The 24,572-nt window shown below is 42.6% G+C and overlaps 2 protein-coding genes across 3 annotated transcripts in view; one reads left to right on the forward strand and one right to left on the reverse strand.

The window, feature by feature from the left end:
• LOC142588365 (uncharacterized) overlaps nucleotides 1–24,572 on the reverse strand; it is a 198,391-nt gene that overhangs the window by 169,800 nt on the left and 4,019 nt on the right. Inside the window, exon 2 of the mRNA XM_075699999.1 lies at nucleotides 19,744–19,854. The gene's annotated coding sequence lies outside the window, so the exon portion shown is untranslated. The remainder of the gene's footprint in view (nucleotides 1–19,743; nucleotides 19,855–24,572) is intronic.
• Nucleotides 13,494–23,523, forward strand: LOC142588364 (tissue factor pathway inhibitor 2-like). Of its 2 annotated transcripts, none has more exons than XM_075699998.1 (8): nucleotides 13,494–13,604; nucleotides 14,729–14,816; nucleotides 16,471–16,671; nucleotides 17,609–17,776; nucleotides 19,258–19,440; nucleotides 20,635–20,817; nucleotides 22,065–22,235; nucleotides 23,274–23,523. In XM_075699998.1, the coding sequence occupies exons 2-8, from the start codon at nucleotides 14,771–14,773 to the stop codon at nucleotides 23,303–23,305; spliced, it is 984 nt and encodes a 327-aa protein (XP_075556113.1). In that variant the 5' UTR covers nucleotides 13,494–13,604; nucleotides 14,729–14,770; the 3' UTR covers nucleotides 23,306–23,523. The 2 variants fall into 2 exon arrangements, with proteins under 2 accessions (XP_075556113.1, XP_075556112.1); XM_075699997.1 differs by lacking the exon at nucleotides 23,274–23,523 and adding an exon at nucleotides 22,699–22,807.

A 24,572-nucleotide genomic window follows, 5' to 3' on the forward strand; every position in this document is an offset into this window, starting at 1 on the left:
TAGATAACTCCTCAGCCTTGTTTAACAAAATTCCGTCGCACTTTAGAGAAAAAGTTAAATACAAGTGACTGTTGGTAGCGAAATATTTATTTAAGGTCTGCATTTATTTACGGAGATTTAAAACAAATTAGGTTTAGAAAAACGGAAGCCCGAAGTTTACAATTTCGTTCATCTGTATCACGAACAGACATCGCTATTCTGTAAGCTTCACCGGTACGAGCATCTAAAGCGGACAAGGTTTATTTATAAATTTACAGATTAGGTTAATTTGTTACGATGTTTACCAGATTTTGCAAAGCCGTACTCACATAAGGAAGTATACGACAAAAAGATGTACATTACATTAATTCTGGCCGCTTTAGATGTGCTATAGACGCATTTTACAAAATTATGGCGTCATTTTTATAACTGAGTTACAGAGTTGTAAACATGAGAGTATCGTTTATTTTTAATTTGTGCTTTTTGTTGATACTCATAACAAAAATCGATGGCATAATCAAGAATTCGCTTTCAACACTAACTACCATTTTAACTTTTTCTTTCAAATAGAACAAACCTCACCAAATTTTGTGCAGTCGGTGCCAATGAAATTATTTTTCCTTTTTCATGCATTATAGATAACAGTGCCCAAGCCTCCTATTCAGCCTTCATAGCCTCATATTTAGAGCCTAAAAATTTTCTCCCAAAGTTTGGCAAAATTGTTAAGTTTAAAACAAAACTAGAAGGCGCGAAGTTTGAAAATTCATAAGTCTACATCAAAAACTCGTATCGCTGTTCCATAAACTTCATATGTCGGAGAATCTTAAGAAATTTGATAAATGACTTTACTGCTTACACAAACTTGTTACTATATTTTCAGATGTCTGGTAAATGTCCTCCTCGGAAATTTTTCGTATATTTCAGGGCGCTGTACGATATTTCATTTCATTTCCCGCTCTAAATGCATATTAGGTGCAGTTCTAATAACTGCGATATAGCATTTTGTTGCTGAGTGTCAGAGTTATTAACCTAAAGGTTGTTTTGTTTTGCAGTTGTGTTTAGCTTTAGAAAAACTGACGGACTTATTGAAAAATCGCTGCTTGTATTACTGGGCTTATGTTCTATATATATGCAACAAACCTAATGAAACTTAGTGCAGAGCTTGCTGAGAAAAATTATTTCTCGATTCTTGTGTATCTGTATACCAGCTCCCGAGCTAGAGCTTCCGTTTAAGTGCTGCAATTGCGTGCTAAAAATTGCGCACCCCATATAAACAGCAAATATTTCGCTTGCTGGCGTTACTTCTATTCACGTATTTTCGTTGAGCTCAATGCAGGAAAGTTTAGGGTTATACGTGTTCTCAGCATAACTACGTAACCACCGAAATTCATGGTGGCTTTGGTAAAAAAACAATTAAAGTAATGACTAAGATGTGCGCAAGCACCACATACTTGGCGATGGTTCGAGTCTGAGCAACTATAACACGGCTTTCCTGGCTCGTTTCGAGGCCTTCCACCTGACATTGCAAGCTGCGCCAGGGCTGCCTAGACCTGTCCCCGAGGTCTTCGATGCAGGGTTTTAAAGCGAAATGTTCCTTGCAAATCGTTTCGTACAAGACGCACAATGTCTTCAATTTGTTTTCTTACTAATTGCTAATGAATAATGTAGTATTCGTTAGTAAATGTGGGTGCGCAGCAAGCAATCACAATTTACAGCGATACCTTTATCTTTTCCCCGCACAGTTTTTAAAATATTCCTGTGTAATACTTATTTTGATGGCTCCGCGGAAGTCCTGCCACAATGAAATAACAGAGTTGTGGGCTACGACCGTAAAACAAAATAAGCGCTTCATCTTGTTGCACAGAAATTAGGAAGAACTCGAAATTGTGAAAAGAGTGAATGCTGCTTGCGAAAGTGCAGATTCGGTGCGGATTCGTGATGAGCAGAATGTCACATAAATATTTTTTATATTTTAGAAAATTGACGATTTTTTTATCATTGCTTTGTCGTATATATCTCTCGTACTTAGTCTTGTATAAAAGTACCCATAATGTTAATCTTCTGCTGAGTTTATCACGTTATTCTTTAGCAGTTTCGCACTTGAGATGAATCTACAAGGTTATGAGGAACTTTTTCTACAGTTCCGTGTTAAAAGAAAGGAAAGTGTAAACCAAGTGTCGACGCTAACGAAGACAAGGTTGACTTACATGGTTGTTCAAAAGATTATCTGAATAAATGTTGAATATACGTCTCTATCCTATCTCTTGTTGATTTGTATTATTTCCTTAATTCGTATCCTAATTTTTCCGTATTTCACGCTCAATTACAATGATGACCACTGGGTCTCGTTGGTCGTCCTGCAACGCAGCAGACGCTCTCTGCATTCTTCAGCAGTCTGGGCAGCCACAAGTTTGTGTTGAGAGACTTGCTTCTACTTGGCCCCCAAACACTGCTCGACACCTTACGGCTCTTGGCGGGCGACTGCATGAGTAAACATTCCATAGCATTGACGGATGAAGGATTCGCTCACTTAGAGTCATCTGCACGTGGTGAGCCGCCTTATGATTTGGTGTTTTTCTTGAAGGTTTGCAGTAGTCCTGATAACTTGCACAAATTCATGTGGCTGTGATCACGTGTGCCAGATTATACGTTCACGCTTCTTTCTGACCAACGGCAGTTGGAAGTCGGCGCTTGCCCTTGTCGCTTTTTCGTGTGTTCTGTCTTTTCTTTTGCGCTGGTTCTATCAATATGCAATACCAACTAGCCCGGTCTCACACCCTTCACGTGACGAATCACTCATTTGGCCGAGACAGGCCTTGCAAGCTTCGGCCGTCTTCTTGGCGTGGTTGGTGGCGTGCTTCACGTACGTTGGCACTCTCATTGGCCCCCCGCGTGCTTGTGCTTCTTACCTTCAGCGGCGACAGCTGTCCTTCGAAATGGCGGCATGTTTCCGTTACGACATGCAGCATGTTGCCGCATATTTGTCCCTTCTACAGTTTAATTGGCGCATTGAACGTTGCCCGCAGCAGCGCGGGGGTCAGATATTGCTACAGCGTAAGCGTACAAGCGTAAGCGAGGCGAGTAAGCGCTCTTTGTCGAAGGTACAAACTACGTACGTTACCTTGAATGCACGTCAACTGAATTTCTTTGTTGCCACTCTTTCTGAATTTCCGTGGTATTTTTGGTTTCAATTCTTTGCATCCAAATCGTGTCTCCGTTTCTCTCACTTTCTTTTTGATGAAACCTGCTTGTCTATTTACACTTTCCTTTACACTATACTTGGTTGCCAACCTTCTTAACTGCTTTCTCCATTCCGTGTCCATGCCCTTGAGGTGCAGGTATTTGTGCACTTTAGCCAACCACTTATTTTCGTCCATGTTCCTGAGCATTTCTGCAAACCTAATTTTGCTCTGAGCTTCTCTGACTACAAAAGAGGCCCAACCCATGTCACCCTGCACTACCTCGTTTGTAGTTCTACCGCTGCCAGCCTAAGTCCACCCTAAAATTCTTTTGATCACCATTGCAGAGCTCCCGGCAGTTCTTATTCAAGAACACGCAATGACGTCATGCAAAGCACCAGAAGAAACTTCGTAAGAAGAAATTAAACAGATTTGTTTATCTATTGATATTTATTAGCATTGCGTTCATAGACCAAGGTTAAAGCTTGCGCAAGTTCAATATTAGAAATAGTAAAGCAGCACGAAAGACACAGATGAAGGGAAGTGGTTTCTAATGTCTACTCTTGGTTCATCTTTTCCCGCTGCTTTATCATTCCTGATGCCTTCATTGCCTGGTCTAAGTAGCCCAGTGGCTATGCAGTGTCCGTGACGTTTAAACTATTCCGTGCCAAATCTTCTTGAAAATATCTAAAATTTTCACGTTTGTTTTAAATGATTATCTGTGAGCAACTTTCATTATTGCAATATCAGTAGCTCTTTCGATTTCTGTTCGCTTTTACAGTCGCTTATATCCCTTTTTCAGCTGCAGATAGGCAAGCAAACGGAAACCATCTATATAAGCGCGATTTTTGTCGCAACGGAAGTAAAGCCTACATTAGTGATCCCCCGCGCGGCATGGTATTGCTGTTGCAGTCTGGAAAACAAGTCGCAGAGGTGCTGGTTGCAAAGCGTTTATGATGGGCCCCATTCACGTGATAGACGACGCCAGACGTTCTCGCAATCGCTTCTACTAAACTGAAACTTGGAACACGCCTCGCTAAACATTTTTAGGTGAGATCCATGGTTAGACGGAATCCCGTCTGGTCGGGAAAAGGCATGATGGGAAAAGAGAAGGCCCGCCTAGAAAGAAAGATGTAATGAAAAATTAAAAGACGTGTTTGGTTCGAGCCTTGTTCACGATGACATTGTGAAGAAGGCTCCCGTGTGGGAGCGAATACATTTTAAACTTTTTACTAAATGTTTTTTACTTGGTCGGCGTTCTCTTTCTTCCATCAAACTATCGAGGTCTGTGTACAACAGCCTGGACACAGCTATATCGCGCCTTACTGCAAAAGCTGATCTTCGACTTCGAAAATGTTTTATACTAGCACTGTACTGTAGAAAAATGCTTCCTAAAGAAGACGTAATTATTAAAACGAGTGTGCAGGGAACCTTGTTTGGCTTGTTTTCTTGAAGGCCTTGTTTTCTCGACAGAACTAGTCAGAAGAAAGACTATGCGAGAAGCAGAGTGATTGCTACAGAGGGGGTTCTGCCAGGCAAGACAGGTGGAAGACAAACATGATCTATTGATAGCATCAGGTCCCGTGTTCCTTTTACTGCGCACATTAAAAAAGGGGAACTCGCAGCATTGTTACAAGTATCTAACACGAATGTTTAAGCATTAGCTCCGATGCCGGCTAAGCACTTTCGCTATGGATATCTTGCTCGCGGAATTGCTTATGGGACCGAATTTTCTGCTTCTTCCAATACATTTCCCTGCAGAGGACATTTTATAGCCTTCGCGTTGAAACTGCTACGCTCCTCGTTGATGTTGGAGTTTGCGCCGGGTTTCTAAGCATACACACGCGCAAGCCATGATTTTAATATCATATAGTTACACTAAAGAGAAACGGTAGACGAGAATATACTGATCGAGTATTCTTTCAAAACTCTACTTCTGCTAACATGCGCGATACGAGTTTGATTATTAGAAGGGAAAATAAAGGTCAAAGCTTCAGTTTATGAATTTCGTACAGTAACGCCCACGCCGGCACGTCAGTGTGACTTCACAAATTTCATAGATTTTTTGTATAGTTGAGTGGCATTGGCTCAGGAAAAATATCGTTAATTGGCGGTTTTCACTGTCTGGCTCCTTTAGAAAACAATGTAGTCCATTTTGACCGATAAGGAATTAACTAGGCCGTGGCAGACGTCGTCAAAAGTCGTGACGTCTAGCCTTGCTGGTTCGCCAACTTCAACACGTTGTCGTCACCGCTCTTTCCTATCGGCACTTTTCTGGCTTACCAAGCCTGTTCTCGCCGTTGCGAGGGGTGTTTTTTGTCATTGTATAACGTTTATTTGCTAGTAGAAGTGAAATTATGTTTGTTCTGAGGTTTCCTTCATAGCAGCGTTGCGGTAAAGTGCAAGTTACCAAGACTCACGAAAAGAACCCGAGGCGTGACAGTGCCCCAGGAAAGCTTTCACAATACGGCGGGCCCAATCCGCCTACCGTAGTGCCTGGAGGGTAGCACCATCTTTTGATGTTGCAGAAAACTAAGCGTGGCGTAACGTGGCGTAACTCTTTTTTTTTTCATTGGAAAAGAAAGGTCTCCTTGAAGGGGAACGACACTTTTTCTCGCAGCAAAGTTTTGCGATATCTTTGTGACCTTCCACGAATGAGAATGGAGAGTAAAGGAGTTGAAAGAAGAGGTCTGCGGGCAACGTCCGAAACACGAAACCGAGGTACGAAATCAGAAAAGCGAACTCCCTAAAACTAGACTTGAGCGGGCATTGGAGCAATAAAGCATTTACAAGCGTCAGTGCAGGATGTGCATGATGACTGGTGGGCTCACTTGTCACAAGGTTTATTGTTATATAGAAATTGGTCCACTATACACAGAAAAAAAGACACATTCACACTGGAGTGCGCTGAGCTGGTCTCGTTGTCACAGCAGAATAAAATAGCGCGAAAGACGTCATGTTGTGGATATTACAGACACACGCCCTGGTTTTATTTTCATAACGCGCTTAGTTCAAATAGAATTATTAAAATTTTATGTTCTCTCTATTTTTCTGCGTTCTGTTTGTTTTTACAAATGGCCCATCGGCTTTCATACAGCGATTTTAAAAGCAATACTAGCTGCTGATACTCCGCGGCAAAATCTGCTCCCCCCCCCCCCTGTTGGCACTGAAGAACGTAAACGTGTATAAATAAATGTCCAAGTTGAAACGGGGGATGAACACTGCAAATTTTGCCCACGGAGCGCAACTAACGCGTATGCACTGCAGAAGGTCCTCGTGACTGTGGCCATGCCACCTAATTTTCACAAACAAGAAGTCTATAATTTTTTTCAAATATTTCATTAGCGTTAATACGCTGAGAGACGGCCCTTAACTCTCGAGCACATGGTGAGCACAATTCATTCGGTACCATGTTCTACACTGTGTTCACAACACTGAGGCCGTATTCACATAGCTTGATGTTTTCTAAGTGATCTCATCATTCGACGGCTCCCTTCGCTAATAATCTGCCCAACATGACGATTGCGTCGCTTCTGCTTTGGGGAGCAACTTTAGCGCAGGAACGTTTCTGTAAATACGGGCCCCATTTAGCTGTAGAGTGAAAGTGCCCACGCTTTAAACGTCCGTTGGTGGAATAATACTAGTGCCCATTTTATTTTGTCCAACAGGCGTAGTAAATTAATTCAAAAGCGAAAATCGAAGGTCGCGTTCTCTGTGGCTAAGAAAGTTATCGATAACGACGCAATTTCTTTGGGATATTTGTACATAATTTCACAAGTCTTCTAGATAACTACCAAAGAAGGTATATACAGGATTCGAAACCATATATTTTTCCAAATACAATGACACATCACAGGGCTAAAGGAAGTTGTCATTTCAGAAATATGCCTTCAGTGAAGCGATGGACTGCACTGTAAATGTCTACCTGCTCACCCAATGAAAAAAAATAATAATTGCCGAAATGATCTTTTTACAGGTTGTGCAGAACATTTTGACCCCTGCATGCATCCGTGACACAGTGACTATAGCGCTGTTCATCTGATCCTAAGGTTGCAGTTTCAATTCGTCTCTCTACACCATCTGTCTCTTTCTCTTCCTTCTCTATATTCCCCTACTCCCCTTCTCCCTGCGCAGGGTAGCCAACCAGACTCTTGCCTGGTTAACATCCCTACCTTCCTTCTATCTCTTTCTCTCTCTCTCTTCATCTCTCTATCTCTTGGCTGCACGGCCCCCTATTAGCTGGCGCGGAATGTTAAATTATCTCGCACCCTGCGTTCGTTGTACGCTGTAGAAGCGCAGGTGTGGTATTTCTGAAGCCCGCGTCGATATATATATTCTAATGAGATAGAGAAGCAGACAGCCGGCCGTCCGCCATAACGCCTGTTTTACTTCTGTCTCTTCTTCCCTCGCGCTCGCCGTCCCAGCGCCCGCGTTCAAGTGCATCTCTTCGTCTTCACACTCGGCCGCGCTGCAAGTTTCCGGGACGGTTTGCAATCGCGCCGGAAACATTGAGCACGGACGAGTGAATCGATGGAGTGAACTCGGCCTCGGGCAGCTGCACAGGCAGCCTATAGGAGACATGGCGCGGCGACTTCCAGCAGCCGCCTTTCGTGCAAATACCGGCGTTTCGCGACTTTCAAGACGACGCCATCCTTTCGGTTCGCAATATCAATGCCTTGGGTGATCATCATGCTTGGCCAGACGACAAAAAATGGCTGGCTGCAGCAAAACAACTTTGCGGTGCCGCCAAGGCATGGGACAACTACGAAGGCGTCAAGCAGCGGGGCTGGCCTGAATGGAGTGCACTGCAAATCTAATAGGTGGTTTCTGTCGTCTTCTCTATGCCTGCGATGAGCCCAACCAGCGCTGCTCAGCGACCGGAGCTCGTGAAGTAGACCACCTTCACAAAACAGTCGTGCCCAGTGACACCTCAACAAAGAGGCCCTCAGGCTGCTTCGCAGAGGCAGATTCACTGGGTGTTGCCGTTGGGTCCGCCCCACACGATGGGAAGCGCCTGGCGACCACCGCTCGCGCGTCGACCCACCAGCGGGTGGCGCATATCACAAACCGGCCCCATCGGTTCCATCCGGGCTTGTCGAAAACGTCCGACGAAGCACCGCTTCCGCAGTGACCTCATTCCAGGCGGCCTATGGGCTCAGGATTTCCGAAAGCTGTGTTAAGCGCAGGACTTCGACCACCGGAAATAATGTTCGAGATCACGAGCTCCGGCCCGCTTTCCCCGTTGATATTGTTGGCCTGTCAACATTTTGCCGAAGTCGCAGCTTCTGACCGCACATCACCGAGTTTACCACCCTCAACCTGGGATAGCTCAAATGCAGCTAAAGGTCGTCGAACTCCGATGATGGAGGGCTAACACTCCCGAATTACACCGACATGTCCACGGGTGCTAAGAACGAGTAACTTCGGTTTCCGTCGAACCCAAACCTCCTGAATTCCCAGCAGTCATTGGCCGAATGCGGAGACGTTCATGCCACGCCTAGCGTCGCCTCGCTGAATGGAGCCATGGAGACCAACACGGCTGAGGCAATCATCATCGAAGACCGGCCCGTTCGCGATAAACACGCAAGGGGCCTCAAGACGCCCAAGATACCATCGCAAGATACTATCACAAGGGACAGCAAGAGGCACGCCAAAAACCAGATGCGCAAGCAACCATCGGTTTCAAAGCAGACGACCCTTCTTCCACCTTCGGGTAAGGACGAATCAGCAGCAGCCGGCATCTCGTCGAACTCAGCCTATTCTGGCACATCGGTGAGACTTCAGCGGTCAACGGCAACACTGAAAAAACGCACGCGACCACTGAGCAGATTGGTTGTTCATTGTACAGAATCTCCTATCGTCGGCAAGGCATGCGACCAGCGCGCAACAGTCAGTGCCGCCCGCCAGAGAAGCCGATTGCGCACAGGACGACCCATCAATGACAACCGCATTCCTTAGACAAGTTGCATCGATATTGAATTGCGTGGTTGCAAGCGCGCTGGAAACTAGCAGCCTAGCCTAGTGTAAAGATAAACTGAACTTAGGGCCGAGGAAGACAAACTCACTGATACGCAGTCTCTACAAATTTGCCCTTGGAGTGTCAAGTAGAGCCTCCACTGAGAGACGTTTGCCTGCAGGTACCGTGAATACTTTTAGTGAGCTCGCAGAAACCCACCTGACAGCTCAATATCAGCGCTTATCGAACACCCACACTGGTAGGCACATCCTAAACTCTCTAAGTATTACCCTGCACCCGTGACCAATGAGAAATTCAATATTCCCCACCCGATACATGAGCCCTTTCATATCCCTCCTCTCCCTAAAAATTTGCACCCTGTTCGTCACGAAAATAGAAGGCGACTACGAGCTAAAGCCATGCAGAAAAAGGTATTTAACTATGAAGACGTGATCTATGTCGACGCCGCAGAATATCCGTGTGGACACAAATTCGCGATATCAGTCGTTGACTCCACTGGCAGTGTTGCGACGGGAGCACTCATTATAGCCGCAATAATACCCAATTACTCTGTCATAGTAAGTGATTCAAAAACTGCCTTGCACAACTTCGGAGCGGGTAGGGTTTGCAGGACAGCCCTAGCCATTATATCTCATATTCCACCAGCCCAACATCTGAGTTCAATCTGGACACCTGCTCACGCAGGGCCACGGAGCAAGAAACATTTAGGAGTGGAAACTCCGCTGTTTGCGGCGACCAGAAAAAGTCACATGCCAGAGGAGCCGTTATCGTGCTGGCGGCGCCTGGCGGCCTGGAAAGAAATTAACGCCGTTGAGAACGCGCCGAAGCCGCTTGCCCGGGCGCTGCATTTATTTTTTTCGCTGCGGCTTCTACGACGCGCCGCATGGCACCGCCACTGTATACGGTCCCGTCGGCGCATACAACAATTGTGACCTTATCTGGTCGCCCGCGCTCGCTCGCGCTGATGGCGAGTTTCACCTCCTAAAAGCGGCAATGAAGCGGCCCACCTAAGTGCTCGAGCTTTCACGAACCGAGCACAGGCTAGACTAGGGGACTTCCGACGCCAGTAATCTTCCTCGAGCATCCACCCCCAAAGACAGATAACTTACATACCACGGCATTTGCGGATATTACTGCCTAGGTCGCCTAACCTTCCCACCATTAATGATTCAGTCGTCACGCATACACGAAGTACTATGGCGTAACCTACAGACTCGCACTTTTCTATCTCCTGCCTTACGTCACAAAATTTACCCGGGAATATACCCTACCTCAGCCTGCAAGTTTTGTCTTGCTAGCAGAGCAGACCTTAACCACATTATGTGGCAATGCAAGAACCACTCCCCTCCCCCTAACCTTCGTATTGTTTTAAGTACTAGGGAGCTGTGGGAGGCTGCCATGAGCAACTACAACCCCGAACTTCGGGCAGCTATTCTGAGGTGGGTTGAGGTGGTAGAAGAGGCCTACCGCGAATAGCATAACGTCCCTCGCCTTCTTCTTGCAGCCCCTTTCCCTTCAAGATGGGATAAACAAAGTTGCTTCTCTCTCTCTCTCTCTGAACTGCGGTTGCGGGGAAAAAAAGACAACGAGGCAGAAAATAGAACGGCCGGCCAAGTGAACGGGTGTTGTCTCCGTTTCTCTTTTATAACATGTATGTCTCGCATAACATATGTGTTGCTATTGGACGTACGTTAAGCCCCATGCAAAACCAATCATTTCAACACTTGTTTCCACCGCATGGTGATAACACGGTTCTATATATAAAAAATGCTCACTTCCGCAGTATTTATGAAATGTTTGTGCGTGAACTTACACAACGTTGCTGACATAACGGGTGGTGTGACACTCGAACTGTCTCTTCAGTTCTTCCAGAGATTAAAAATAAATGAAAGCCGAGTACGAAATACTTAGCTGTGACTACTCAGGAAACCAATACATTCGGCTTTGCTGGTCTCGTTTGAAAACAACGCATAGAAAAGAAAACTTTATTTCCACACAATACTGTGTCTCATCTTCAAGACCAACCATAGACATATGTTTCTAAATAATAACATTGCTTCATTATTACTTGTTCAGTTATGCAAAGCTTATATTCTACGTTGCATCCAATCGCCAGGCTTTTTAAGCCAGTTTGTTTGGTATTTCATCAGTTGTAATGCCCTGCGGAACCAACAAGGCGCAATTGTAGTCGACATCCAGAGGTCTGGAGTTTCTAGAGCAGCAGAATAATTGCATCACGCTGGAGGACGCCCTACTTTTTAGAAAGGTTGTGCATACATGGTATGATGATTCAATGCACATCACCTGTTCCTAAGTCAGCATTGCGATAGCAAGCATCACTTACAGAATGAGAGTTATCGCTAGATTTGGTTCGTAAATCAAGATACATACGAACAAAACTAGACTCGCTGATTATATATTGGCACATTTTTCTTAGCAGCAGTATGTTATGTACAACACAGCACTTAAACACCCGCAGCCACCAGAGTTTACTATACACATGAAATCAAACGCGACAGAAAATCTCTAAAACAGAGCACTCCGTACGTACTACTACATGGGAGCGTTACTTCGTGTCGCTGCGAATCCGGTCGCTAAATATGGTGGTGACTCTTACTTAATTGTACAAACCAACATTTCGCCAATGTAACACTAACTGGAGAGAGCGGACACAAAAGTGCCCATTACTTAGTCCCAAATTGAGGTGTTTCGTTGAGTGATCGAGCATGCCGGTTATATTGACTGTGTGTAGAGAGCAAGCTATTTTCATTGCTCTTTCGCTCCTAAAGATGTGAAAAGTAAGCGCTAAGCCTCACTCAAGCCAAGATGCCATCCCGCAAAAATTGACACTGAAATATGGCGTACGTCGTGACCTGGACGTGTGAGCAGCGAGATGTCCAGTCAGGAGGTAGCGCATTAGGAAGTGTTAGTAAGCCGATCGGCTGCATAGCGCATATTACAATAAGGCACCAAATGGAAATTACATCGTATTAGCTAAAGAAGCCTTTGGCACATAAAAGCCAGATCAGAAGAAATTCAGCGCCCTTCCACTGTGTCAACATGGAAGATCAGCGAAGCTGTATTGCTCAATGGCTATATTAAGTTCTATGTGGTGGTTATGGTATATTGGTTGAATAAAGGCCCAATCACATAACTTAGTTGTTTGTTTCTCTTCTATATTTTATATATTTTTATTTTTGTTCTTGTTTTGTTTTTTACTTAAATTTTTTTTTACTGTAGGCATATACACTGACGTTTCGACACGCATCGCCATTGACTACCATGGAAGACGACGACGACGATGAACGCGCAAGCAGTGATGCCGTTTGCAGTTACATACAGTCAACAAAACGAATAACTTTTTAAACTTTTGTCTTGTATTTTTGATGTCTTCTTATCTCTCTTTCATTATATTTTTTTTCTCATCGAATAAGTAGCACTTCAAAAGAATAGGTGAACGTTTCAGCACGCAATTCTTGGCCAATCCCCCAGTGTGGGTTTGAGCCATAATTTGAGGCCATCATCATCATCATCATCATCATCATCATCATCATCATCATCAGTGGCACTAGCGCGTTTGCGCGGTTGGCGCAGAGAATTTTTCACCAGCCCTTTTTGAAAATGTTGTACTAAACATTTAATTTTCGAACCCATCTGTTCTTACCCTTGTGCCTGGGACCTCTTTGGGTCCCACATGTGACATGGGTAGTTCAAGGGCTCGTCACAGGTCCCCGAGCCTAAAGGGGCATATGCCTCTGAGCTCGGACCCTTCCTGCACTATGACCGGAATCGGCCCACATGATGATTTTCGTCACCATCTCGGACACGTTTTTCTCTAGATCCTAGCCATAGACAGCTTCGCGGTAAAATGAACAATACATCAAGTAAATGAGACAAATTTGCAAGCATCGAGTCGCCGGAGGCTATCGTTGTCTTCAAAATCTGAGAAGTATACCCTAAAACCTTGTTACATTCTTCTTAATTGATTCAAACTGTTGCAACAAGAAAGAAACAAGCATAGAATAAATGAATTCCACAAAAAACGTATTTCACCTGTTCAAGCTAACAAAAAAGGCTTTCTTTATCAATTTACTCGGAAGCGGCACAATAATCTGAATGGAATTTGGGTGCGGGGATCACAAGCTGATACCCTAAAAGGTGCAGCTGCGGAAATGTCGCGGGAAGCTGATAATAGAAAGGTCATCTCTGAGCTAGAGTGCTGACTCTCTATCTTGTAACTCTAGCCATACAGATAACAGTACGTCTCCAGATAAATTATATTGACTTTGAACCGTGAGGACATACGCGCTTGCCCGTGTAAATATGCCGTGACGTCTGGAGGTGTCACATCTGTGGTTGAAACCTACGCACTGATAAACTTCATATAAGAACGAGAGGAAATTGAACTATAGCACTGGTTTTGCAGCACACACCTGAACGCTGCTGGTGAACGTTACCTGAAGCAAAGGGTAAGCCTAGAAATTTTATACTGTCTTCTGGGCGTTATGCGGCGTTCCGCTTGATGTTGCATAGGGAGGAATGATTTCTTTTTGTCTTGCTGATTAATCGCTAGTGTAACAGAGCCTTATTTTACTCGGCAATAAGTATGAGATGTTTGCTATGAGGACATTGCACGAGTGCTTCCATAAACCATTTTTAGCTCACACATGCCTCCTTTTATACTTCACAATTAATGTCCCTTGTCAACCGACGTCCCAAAAATTTTAATAATCAGCATTTTAAAGACGAACCACGTATTTTCTCCGAAGAAAATAGAATATACTAATTTATTTTCGCTAGAGGGTGCCGAGGGTAAAATTTATACCGGCTTCATGGCCCATGCAAAAGCAATCACGAGAATGTAAACACATTCAACGCTTGCGTTCAAAGTGTCTGTGAGTTAACCTTTTTACGTAAAAAAAGTGCTCACGAGCAATTACCACAACCACTAAATACATTGCTTATGCTAGAAGTATACAATAATAACACAAGATCGATATCATTTTAAGTGGCTGGTTGTCACTGCAGCTCCCAAATGAACGACATTAGCGATGAACGTAATAAAAGTTATCGTTCAACACTGCAAGCTCCCCACATCAGATGACCCAGCACTTGACGTTAATTTCTTCAACGAGATGAGACGTTGAAATACTTTTTTATAGGGAAACGAGCTCGTTAAAATAGTGACGTACTGATTTCTGTGCCATCAATCCGGTAACCTGCTTACGGTGCATGAGGAACGGGACTTCACCCGATTATTTATGCTTTAATTACGACTCATGGAATATTTTATTTAGCTTTGAGGTGATGCTGATAACAATATATTAAGTATCGCTTCCGTTCTCATTGTAAGGAGTGCTTGGGAGCTAGTTCGAGAGGTTAGCGCTATTACAAACCACTCACTGGTTGGTTTTTGTTCAAAGAGCAGTCGTGTCTATCCAAAATAAAAATTTTGCGCAATGTATACAACTGATTAAGGTCACAGAAATGTATATCTGCTTATGACTTAAAGTGTGTCACAGAATCATCTTGCATTTAACATTATTTTTGTCTTGAGTACGACGAATTTGCTCATGAAGCCCTTTACCCTCAGCATCGAAGTCTTGGTACTTCTACTACAAAGTAGGCGTTCAAGATGAAATCTCAGACATACATCGCAGTACTCTTCTGTGTCGCATTGGGTAAGTCTTCAATTCTAACAAAGTAGGCGTAATTTTAATCGACTGCTTCAAACCACTGTTCTGCTTGAAAACTCACATTAATCTTTCGTGCATGGAGCACGTCAGTCGTCGGTGACAGTTACTATTTGAAGGTGATACGGGCTGCACATTGAAGCTTTCTCCTGTGCTTCAATATGCACAGGAGAAAGCTGATCGGGATCGGGATCGACCTGGCAATATGTGAGCCAGTTATAACGATTACGCTGTATAGTGTTCACCTGGCGCACATCAAAAGGTGAATGCTTAGCATTCTACTCTTGGACTTGGCTGGTTCTTCTTTCGGCAGTGAACATGGGTTCCCAACGGAGTAAAACGTCTACTTACCGTACTTTATTTGACACAAGGGAAGTGTTCACTCTAATCGAATGAATATAATGTCAGGTTAAATGTACAATCACAGAACGTGTTACCTCTACGTCGTAACCATTCGCATATCTCAACAAATCTTCCAAGATCAGAATAAATTCCTTTGCGCTTTGAAAACACCTAGACGAAGTGCTCGCAAGCGGCAACCTGCCTTTTTTTCTGAGAAGCCTAACCACGGTATTGTTTACGTAACACCCACGTGAATAAAGTTCACTGAATACTCCATCGCACTCAATAATTTAAGCTGTCAGCAAAAGGTCACGCATAAATACACTTTTGTTAGTCATCAATAAAGTGACATCAAACAGAGGCACTAAATCATTTTAGGCTGACAAGGCATTCTTTCTAAGTTTATTTTGTAAATCTAGCGGGAAAAGCTTCATTAATTAGATGAAATAAATGAAGGCGTCACTTTCTGCATTTCGCACGGCAGCGACAACGCTTGGACACGGCGGTGTGAAGTCACATATTTCATAGCATTTTTTAATCTTTTTTGCCGTTTCAGTTGAGTAATGCTTCTCAAAGCCAAGTTCACCATATGGCTCCTTTTAGAATTCAATGTAGTTTATCTTAACCAATAAGAAATTAACTAGATCAAAGCAGAAGCAGCCAAAATATATGACGTCACGTGGAGCTGGTTAGCGAACTTGAAGGCGACGCCACCACCCACCTTTTCTCTTTGTTTGCTGGAATATGACGCCTCCTCTCCCGGTAGAAGTTATTGTATTTCTGTGTCATCTACTAAAAATTCATTAATTATTTGCTGAACTTTTAGGTTACGACTAAAGCAAATAATACAGATGTGGAGGAGACAAATCATTATGTTGATATACATTTTGTGCCATTTATGAAGACTCACATTTATAAGCTTGTGCGAACTTTGTAAGAAAAGCCGTGCGGGTTGCGTGCAAAGTGAATACACGCTGAGATTTTGCACTGATTGGTATTTGTACGATTCCTGCTCAAGCAGCGTAAAAAGCGTGTTTCTCTACAAGCTTGCACCAGAAGTCACTGAGAGAGAGAGAATTATGGAAAGCAGGGAGGTTAGCCTGACGCAAGAAATCCCTTAAACATGTTAAGTGTATATAGCATTCTTTAATGAATGAACAGTTGGGATTACTTAAGATTTTCATATTGCCTCAAAGCTTATTATTATGTACAATCGCAATTATCGGCTTAGGTTCTGTACAAATAACCTTAGCGGTAACACTCTCGGCTCTTGATTGTAATTTCTATTTCGCATTCGTAGAATGCGTAGGTGCCGTCAACGAGATCTCATGGCACAACGAAAACTGTGAGCTCGAACCAGACCCAGGAATCTGCAGGGGAATGCTCAAGAAGTGGTTTTACAACTCCACATCTTTTCGGTGTGAAACGTTTTACTACGGAGGTTGCCTTGGAAATGAGAACAAGTTTGACACCATAATTGAGTGCAACAAGAAGTGCAGAGGTAAGTGATCCCCGTCAATATTGAAACAGCCGTCTCAAGTGCCAATTTTAAGCGATCGCCTGAACTACAGGCCTTCTATACATTTCAGTTGAAAAGTTCTGAAACCTTGGGTCAATGTATAAGATGGGTCTTCTTTCAGCTGCGTAAGGCACACGTGTAAAACTTCTGTTATTTTTTTTACTGCTTCCGGCGCTTCATTATGTGCAGTGTGGTTTCGGCACTGGCATCTCACTAGAAACATCTCACGGCTTAATTACGCGCATCCCGCATGCCTTTTACAGGCACCAATTTCGCTTCCCATGCCTTGGATCCAAGCAAAACCCGAGATTCAGTGCTTCTTGTGTACTTGCATTTTATGCAATGCTAATGCGCCTCGAAGTAGCAAATATATTGGTTAATCCTGTAATAGAAGCTGCACAGAATATCAGCGTCATTGTCATTCTGGTGAGAGTGACAGCATAGACAACAGGGGTCGTCGAATTCTTTTTGTGCCGACAACGGGTCCAGCCTCCCAGATTCTTTTTAGTCATTTGCCTTTCCATTCCTCAAAAGTAAGGGTCGGCTTAACTACGTGGCCCTCTGAATCGTTTAATTCATATTTAATTTTATTCTTCATGGCCGCATTCACATAAACGTCATGTGCTGGAATTGTTCCTAAGAGAAATATTTAGTATATTCTAGTGCTGCACATGTCATTCTCGAATGGAAAAAAGCAATGGCAAAGAGCTCTTACGAATGAAAAGTTTAATGAATTGGGCCGTACGTCTTTAGTGGCTTTGAAATAGGCTTGTTTTTCCAAAGTTCCTCGTGGACTAGAGCGCATTAGTGGAGGAAACTAGCAAACTATTTCTTGCTTCATTAAAAGAACACCGTTGCGAAAACAGATCGGTAAGGAACAAGAAGTCCATCACAAATCCATGATTTTCTTTGATTTCAGATCCCGTTCTCGGAGTGTGTGCTTTGCCCGAACCCAAACAAATTTGCCGCGCAGCATTTAGGGGCTACAGGTTCAATCCACAGAAGCAAAGATGCGAATCCTATACCTACTGCGAGAAAAATGCAAATCACTTCGTAAGAGCAGAAGATTGCGAACAACAATGTGGAAGTAAGTACCCATCTCAGACTACTCACTGCCAAAAGTGAACTTCCTAGAGCTTGAACATAAGCGTTCCTATATCAAGCAGTTTAAATACATAAGCGCACTCCATAACGCCAGAAGAACATGGTAGATTATGTTATTTTGTCGAGGTGTTCAACAATTACGCACGAATATGTTTATCATGAAGCGTGCCACAGCCCCAGGCTTTGTGTTCTTTAATTGATCGACACATTGTTTTCTTTACTGATTATCAAAAGTATACATAATAAATACAGAATTGATGTTTGATTTGGTCCGGTTAACCTATGCCTCATTCAAAGGAAAATACTGCATATAACAAAATTCCTTTTGAATGAACATAGATCTAACTGGCTAAATAAAATGTAAGCATGCCAAATGTGAAAATCATACTTTGGAAGTTCTACAGTTCCAGTAACACGCTAACTAACTGATTATGTCCGGCATCAAGATGCCCTTTCGTAATGCTAAGGATTTCTTGTTACCGTGCGAGCGACCCTTAAATTTCTAATATGTTCCAATATATTTTAGCACAGCTTATAAACACGGCATTGTGCCCTTTGCAGCTGTCACAACATACTTCAACAGGTTCACCATAAATTCTCGTGACCCGTATACACGGTGCAGTTATAGGTTCGAGCCAGGTATACAGTAGAAGACATGCGCTATAATATCCAAAAAGTCATCGTGCATTTTCTTGAATCGCAAGCGTTTCGTCGTAAAGTAAAATTAGATAAAAATTCATTTTAATCAGAAATGTGCTTCACTAGTGCCCGTATGTAATACATCAAAGTCGGGACAGCTTCGAAAAAATTTGCACGCAGACAATTCCTTATTGAGTTCTGAAATAATAAATTCAAGTACAATAAAGAAAGAGACAGGTGCTTCGACTAGTAAAAACCAATTTCGCTTCAGCGCCTGACGGCTTAAGGGGGTACCTTACTTGTGACATTGTTGTAAGAGCCCTGAACGTTGTACTAAGAAATACTTCCATGGTAAAATTTTTCGCAAAGGATGGTTCAAATTTGCCACCGTTTTGTGGTGTGATGCTCTCATCTCCGTTATGGCTGAGGCCATAAACTCCGCAAGATGCATCTACGCATCTAGAATAACTGCACGGGTGACTCGAAGTATGCTGCCGTTCATTTTACAAATCACTAATACGATGTTTCATTCGCTGTGTTTGTCCCATTATATGTCTAAATACACAGCGCCCAATGCTTACAAAATGTAAAATGACCTAATTGTTTCATCTGAAATAGGACACCAAAGTTATTACACAATATTTCAGAAACTTCAGTTAATCTGACTGCTGGAAATACAACTATTTACTAAGCCTAAGGTGATCGGCTTCATTACTGCAAATAATTATGTGAATGTCCAATTCTTTCAGTGCTACGTCGTGGCAGGCCAGAAGAAATTCATATGAGTATTGTGACAAATTGCAAGATTAAATTCTTTGTTTTCAGAATTTGCACAGGAGCCATGCTTTCTGCCGAAACACCCTGGTCTTAACTGCACCGGACGGCCTCAAATGCAAAATTACTGGTTCAACAGTAAAACAAGAGCATGTGAACTTTTTGACTACGAAGGATGTGGAGGAAACGGAAATAACTTCATCGAAGAATCAGAGTGCTGGAGAACATGTGGCAGTGAGTATTTGAAAGCTGAAATTAGGGATAGCCTGATCCGCGCGTTTCCCGTCCCTGCGTGATTGTCCTACTTTGTTAAATGAGAAGCTATAAAATATCTTGAAAGTGAAATGTGACCAGCGTTGAATGAGGTCGATAATCTTGGGTGTTTTATAATTAGCACAATCATTTGAGCGCTAGCACTACTGTACTTCAATCCACCGTTATTAATAGATAGATGCTTATAGCATACAGAATCAATCGATGATCATGAATAGTTGCACTATGCAGTTAACGGTAACAGTATTCACCTAAATCGTTTACCTGCTACATATTCCTTCTGTGTAACGTACCAACAGCCGTGGCCGCTGTCAGAGCCCCATCTCAATAGCAAAAGCGCAAAAATGTCCATCAATTGCTGTGATGAACATCACTCTGTAACAAATATCACAATGAAACTCATTAGATTATTCCCTGCTAAAGACAGGCTGAATGATTTCAAATGTAGATCTCTTTCAACAACAACGTCCAGCGTTTCTTCGCCGAACTTTGTGCACTTCATGTCACCACTGAAGTAACAAACTTGTGGAAAAAACAGCCAATGAAGCCAGTTAATGGATAGGACAAATTATTTGCGTTCATTCTAAATACAAAAATTATAAGATAGAGTGGCTGAAAGTGGACAAAAAATAAATCTTGCCGCCAGATGTGATCACAACCACTTACCCCTCTCAAGATCCCATCCATTTTCTTGAGTATTTCTACATTCATACTAAAATAACAACTGATTTCTTTTATGCATTCTGTTGCACCATTCTGCGTTTCTTCGCGATCAACCATTCTGCCTTTCTTCGAGACAGGACGAGCGCGATTAGCGCTCGTCCGGTCGTCTTCTCTGTCTGTGTCCCTGCTATTTTGCGCTAGTCTTCTGAATATTGAATAAAGCGTTTCTTCATTTGGTTCTGCCTAAAATATTTATCCCTTTGGATCCCCTTACTCCTCGCTATCAGGCTATTTGATACAGAAAAAACCTGAACGAAAAGCTTTCCGATTCAAGACAAGAAACTGGCTCTATAGTATTTCGATATGTTGTCCGCAATAGGCAAAAATCTATACTAAACACATAATTTCGTTTCCTGCGGGAATACGTGAAATGTGTTTTCTGAAACCTACACCACATTTGCAATGGGGTTATTCTCGCCATTTATTACGCAGAATATGCAGAGAGCAACTGTGTTTATCCAATAAAATCTGGATACACCTGCCCGAACGGGTCGAAGGAGGTTGTTTTCGGATACAACACCCAAACCAAGAGATGCGAGAGATTCGTCTACTCCGGCTGCGGCGGCTACCCAAACAAGTTCCGGAGCGCTAGCGAGTGTTGGAAGACTTGTGGATGTAAGTAGAGAACGTTTTTAGGTCTACCGTAAGCGAAGTTTTTTCCGACTAAACGCGAAGCGTGGTACCACGCGCCTAGGATCTGAGCTCACGTCATAGGTAGAACACAAAATATTGTACTTCCGTTGAAGCAAACGTAAAATCAGGAGCAAGGACGTATCCCGCACCGAATTTGTGCGCCGACGTCTTTCCAGCCTGAGAAAAAGAAAAGTTCATCTCGCGAATCTATTTGCTTGTGTTTTTAACCCCTTGATACAAAACGTTTTAATAACAACAGCTCTTCAATTTTTTGTAAAATTCTTTTTCTAAAACTATATCCCCTCCCAAAACAGTAAATAAAGACATATTTTTCGATCGCAGTTACAGTTGTTGGCAACAACGAATGCAGCTGCGATGTAATCATTCTGGAAGGCTGCGAGTATATTGCAGTTGCCTAACTTTCCCAAGACAAAGAAGACGATATTTATGCATTTAAGGATAAAATATTTCACTTCTGTAAATGACGCCAAGTTGTATGCCTATCGCAAAATTTTTGTTTAATGGCCTTTCAGCAGACCAGAAAAATATCACCTGCTCAACCTAGAAGGATTTATTCACTTCCCGCGCAGGTCAAACAAATTAATTTGAAGGGAACTTAAACCGAAATAACAGCAATAAGAAACAAGTATCGCTCAATATATTACTGACCACTGCCACGGTGGGCGTATCTTCGTAAGCGTCACTAAAATGGTGCCAATACATGTGCGTATAAACCAAGATTCCGTATACCTTTCTCTGAGGTGACAACAATAGAAGCATAGCTGCGAGTCGGCGTAGTTGGAACAAATTCATTTTTAAAAACTTTTTGTGCGCAAGCAAACAGGGACGAAGCAGCAACACTGATGCTGCTCCTTTTCTTCGTCCCTGTTTGTTTGCGCGCAAAAAGTTTTTAAAAATGACAACAATGCAGTTGCTAAACGTCATTCAGCGCTCTGGTAGCATTAACTTGGAAACATTATGCATTGAAAAGTTAATGTTCAGCATAAGTTATCTTTTCTAGATTTGCAAAGTAAATTTGTTCGCTCCTACCGTTAGTATCTAGAAAAAAAATTCGCTTGGCGATAAATACTGTCATACATAACCGCTAAATACTCTCGGCATTTCTGCTCTTGATAAGACAAACTACGTAAACTCAATACAGCGATAATTGAGAAAGCAAGAAAAACAATTTTAATGGTCCTTGATAATTTTTCGCCTTTCTTCCCTAGTGAAATCTGGCAGCAAATGCATGGAACCAGGACCTAAAAACCACCTCGGACTGGTGAAGAAATATTACTATGATATACAAAGCGACACCTGTAAGACTTCCAGGTACTCCCCATTCTCAAGCAAAAAGAACCGATTTGACACGTTGGCAGAATGCGAGGAGAATTGCAAAGGTAAGAATTCTATGGTCAAACGTGTAATCCTATATTTATATATATATATATATATATATATATATATATATATATATATATATATATATATATATATATATATATATATATATATATATATATACGAGAGGGGTTAACCGACGGGCCCGCTTTTTATTAATCATATCACAAGAAGCCAACAATGACACCAAGGACAACATAGGGGAAATTACTTGTACCTACTAATTGCATTACAGAAGTGATAAATAATGGAAAGGAAAGTGGATGAAAAAACTTGCCGCATCTGGGGAATGATCCCACGTCATGGCATTACGTGTGCAATGATCTAGCAATTGAGCTACCGCCAGCGTCGTTCTCCCATCCACTTTCTGGGGTATATATGTGTGGTGTATATATGTTGCATATATGGGGTATATATGTGTATATATGTTTAGTATATGCCCATTCTTGTCCAATCCCACAGAACGGATGCGCGAAGGTGACATACGGGGCATATAGCCCTAAATGTGTTAAAGCGATAGTTCCCCATCCACAACCGACACCTTCGCGTCGAGCGTGACCGCTTGATGGCGAGCCATTAAAACGAAGTTGGAGTCACGATAATAGAGATACTATGGACTTTTATCTAGGATGCAGTGATTGCAAAATACATTGTCGTGATATTCTTAGGTATAGTGGTTGGCAGTGAGACTGCCACTAGTGTGTCTGCAAATTGCAATAAAGCCTGCATTCATCGTGAGATCAATTTGTTTTGCAAGTTCCAATCCACGAACAATGTCGGTATTTCGTCCTCTGTACCCGTAGATTCGTTTCAATGGAATACTTAACGAACAAACCTACATCTGAACAAACCTACAAAAACATCTGACACTATGAGAAGGTAACCAATATCTCTACTGTGGGGTCACAGGAAGACGATGCGCTTGCTCTGCATAAATCATTTCACCGGCAATGCATGTCTATAATGGCAACAGTCAGCATTCGTGCACAAATGGCTACCCAAGCAAAACGTAACAAAAATACATGTTTTCCTTCCAGGTAACTACACGTACTTGGGCCAAAATATATGAGATCTGTTAATCAAGTACATAATGAAGACATAACTTGATGTGGCCGCAAGACTCTACACTTCCATGATTTATGGCAACGCACAACAGGCGATGTCGTCGAAGAGATCCTTTCTCATAACAGGGACATCGAAATTCGCCTCTTCCACTAGTCTGAGCGGGGTTCGAACAGCTTCCAATGGCAAGTCGCCATTTAATAAATGATTTAGTTTTCTTTCAAATAGTCTCTGTGTTTGTACGTCTATAGAGCGATATGTATACAAACTTTGTTGCATTAGGAAGACGATACCTGTAGGGTAGCGAAATGTTGAATAATTTTGACTTGGTGAGTGACCTAAATTTCTCACTTTTTATAACATCCTGCTACACTAGACGACCTTTCGTCAAACGCTAGTCTCCGCTGTCTTCCACGCTCTATTTACCTTACATTGAAGTATCGTTCAGGTTCAGCAATTATGAGCAATAAATCTCTGTTTGCGAAATGATCAGGCGTATGTGAAAGGCAACAATTATTAGATCAGTAAGTGTATTCAGTGCTTTCTATAAACACGTGATGTAAAAACGCTTTTTCGTTCGGTTTCCCTTTCATCCGTGTTTCTTTAAACATATTTTCATATTCTTTTTTGCTAGGCGCTTCCATCAATGCTACATTGACGTCTGACAGAGTCACGATGACGTAAGAAACTCACACTTCGACTCTTCAACGAACGCGTCACAGCGGTTATTAATGGAGCGCACGCAAGCAGCTCAAATGTGAACCCTCGTGACACAGTGGCGTCACCAAAAATAATCATTTTTGCCATTCTAAGCAACATTTGCTGCATAGAATTCCGAAAATATTAACACGATAGAGAGCCGAGCATAAATACGGCTGTTTCCGTGGCAACAAAAAGAAATCGTGCAATGTAAATTTGCTTTTGACGAATGGCGTTCATACAAATCTGTGTAACGTATAATTTTCAAGTTCTCTTAAACTTTAACTCACGAGTCATATATTTACCGGAAAGGATGTTTATTTCCTATCCACGCATAATCAACGAAAAGAAGGAATAGTTAGCGCAACCTTTTCTGCAATATGGGTACCACTACAATAAAAGTGGACGTGGACTTCACCCTAAGCAATGTATCGCTTCGTTTGGAATTGGTACCGAAAAGTCTCGTCACATGTGAACCATGGGTATACATTTCATTTCATTCCTATCACGCATGTGACACCACTGCAGACAGAGATCTTGCAGTTTCCTGCCTACTCTGAGCATGCGTTAATAGA

The sequence above is a fragment of the Dermacentor variabilis genome, chromosome 7, assembly GCF_050947875.1.
Source record: "Dermacentor variabilis isolate Ectoservices chromosome 7, ASM5094787v1, whole genome shotgun sequence".
In the NCBI taxonomy this organism is placed as follows: Eukaryota; Metazoa; Arthropoda; class Arachnida; order Ixodida; family Ixodidae; genus Dermacentor; species Dermacentor variabilis.

Coding starts and splice junctions, on each gene's coding strand:
- LOC142588364 (XM_075699997.1), top strand. CDS start 14,771: ATGAAATCTCAGACATACATCGCAGTACTCTTCTGTGTCGCATTGG. Junction 16,672..17,608: donor GTGCAACAAGAAGTGCAGAG/GTAAGTGATCCC, acceptor CTTTGATTTCAG/ATCCCGTTCTCGGAGTGTGT. Junction 19,441..20,634: donor GTGCTGGAGAACATGTGGCA/GTGAGTATTTGA, acceptor TTTATTACGCAG/AATATGCAGAGAGCAACTGT.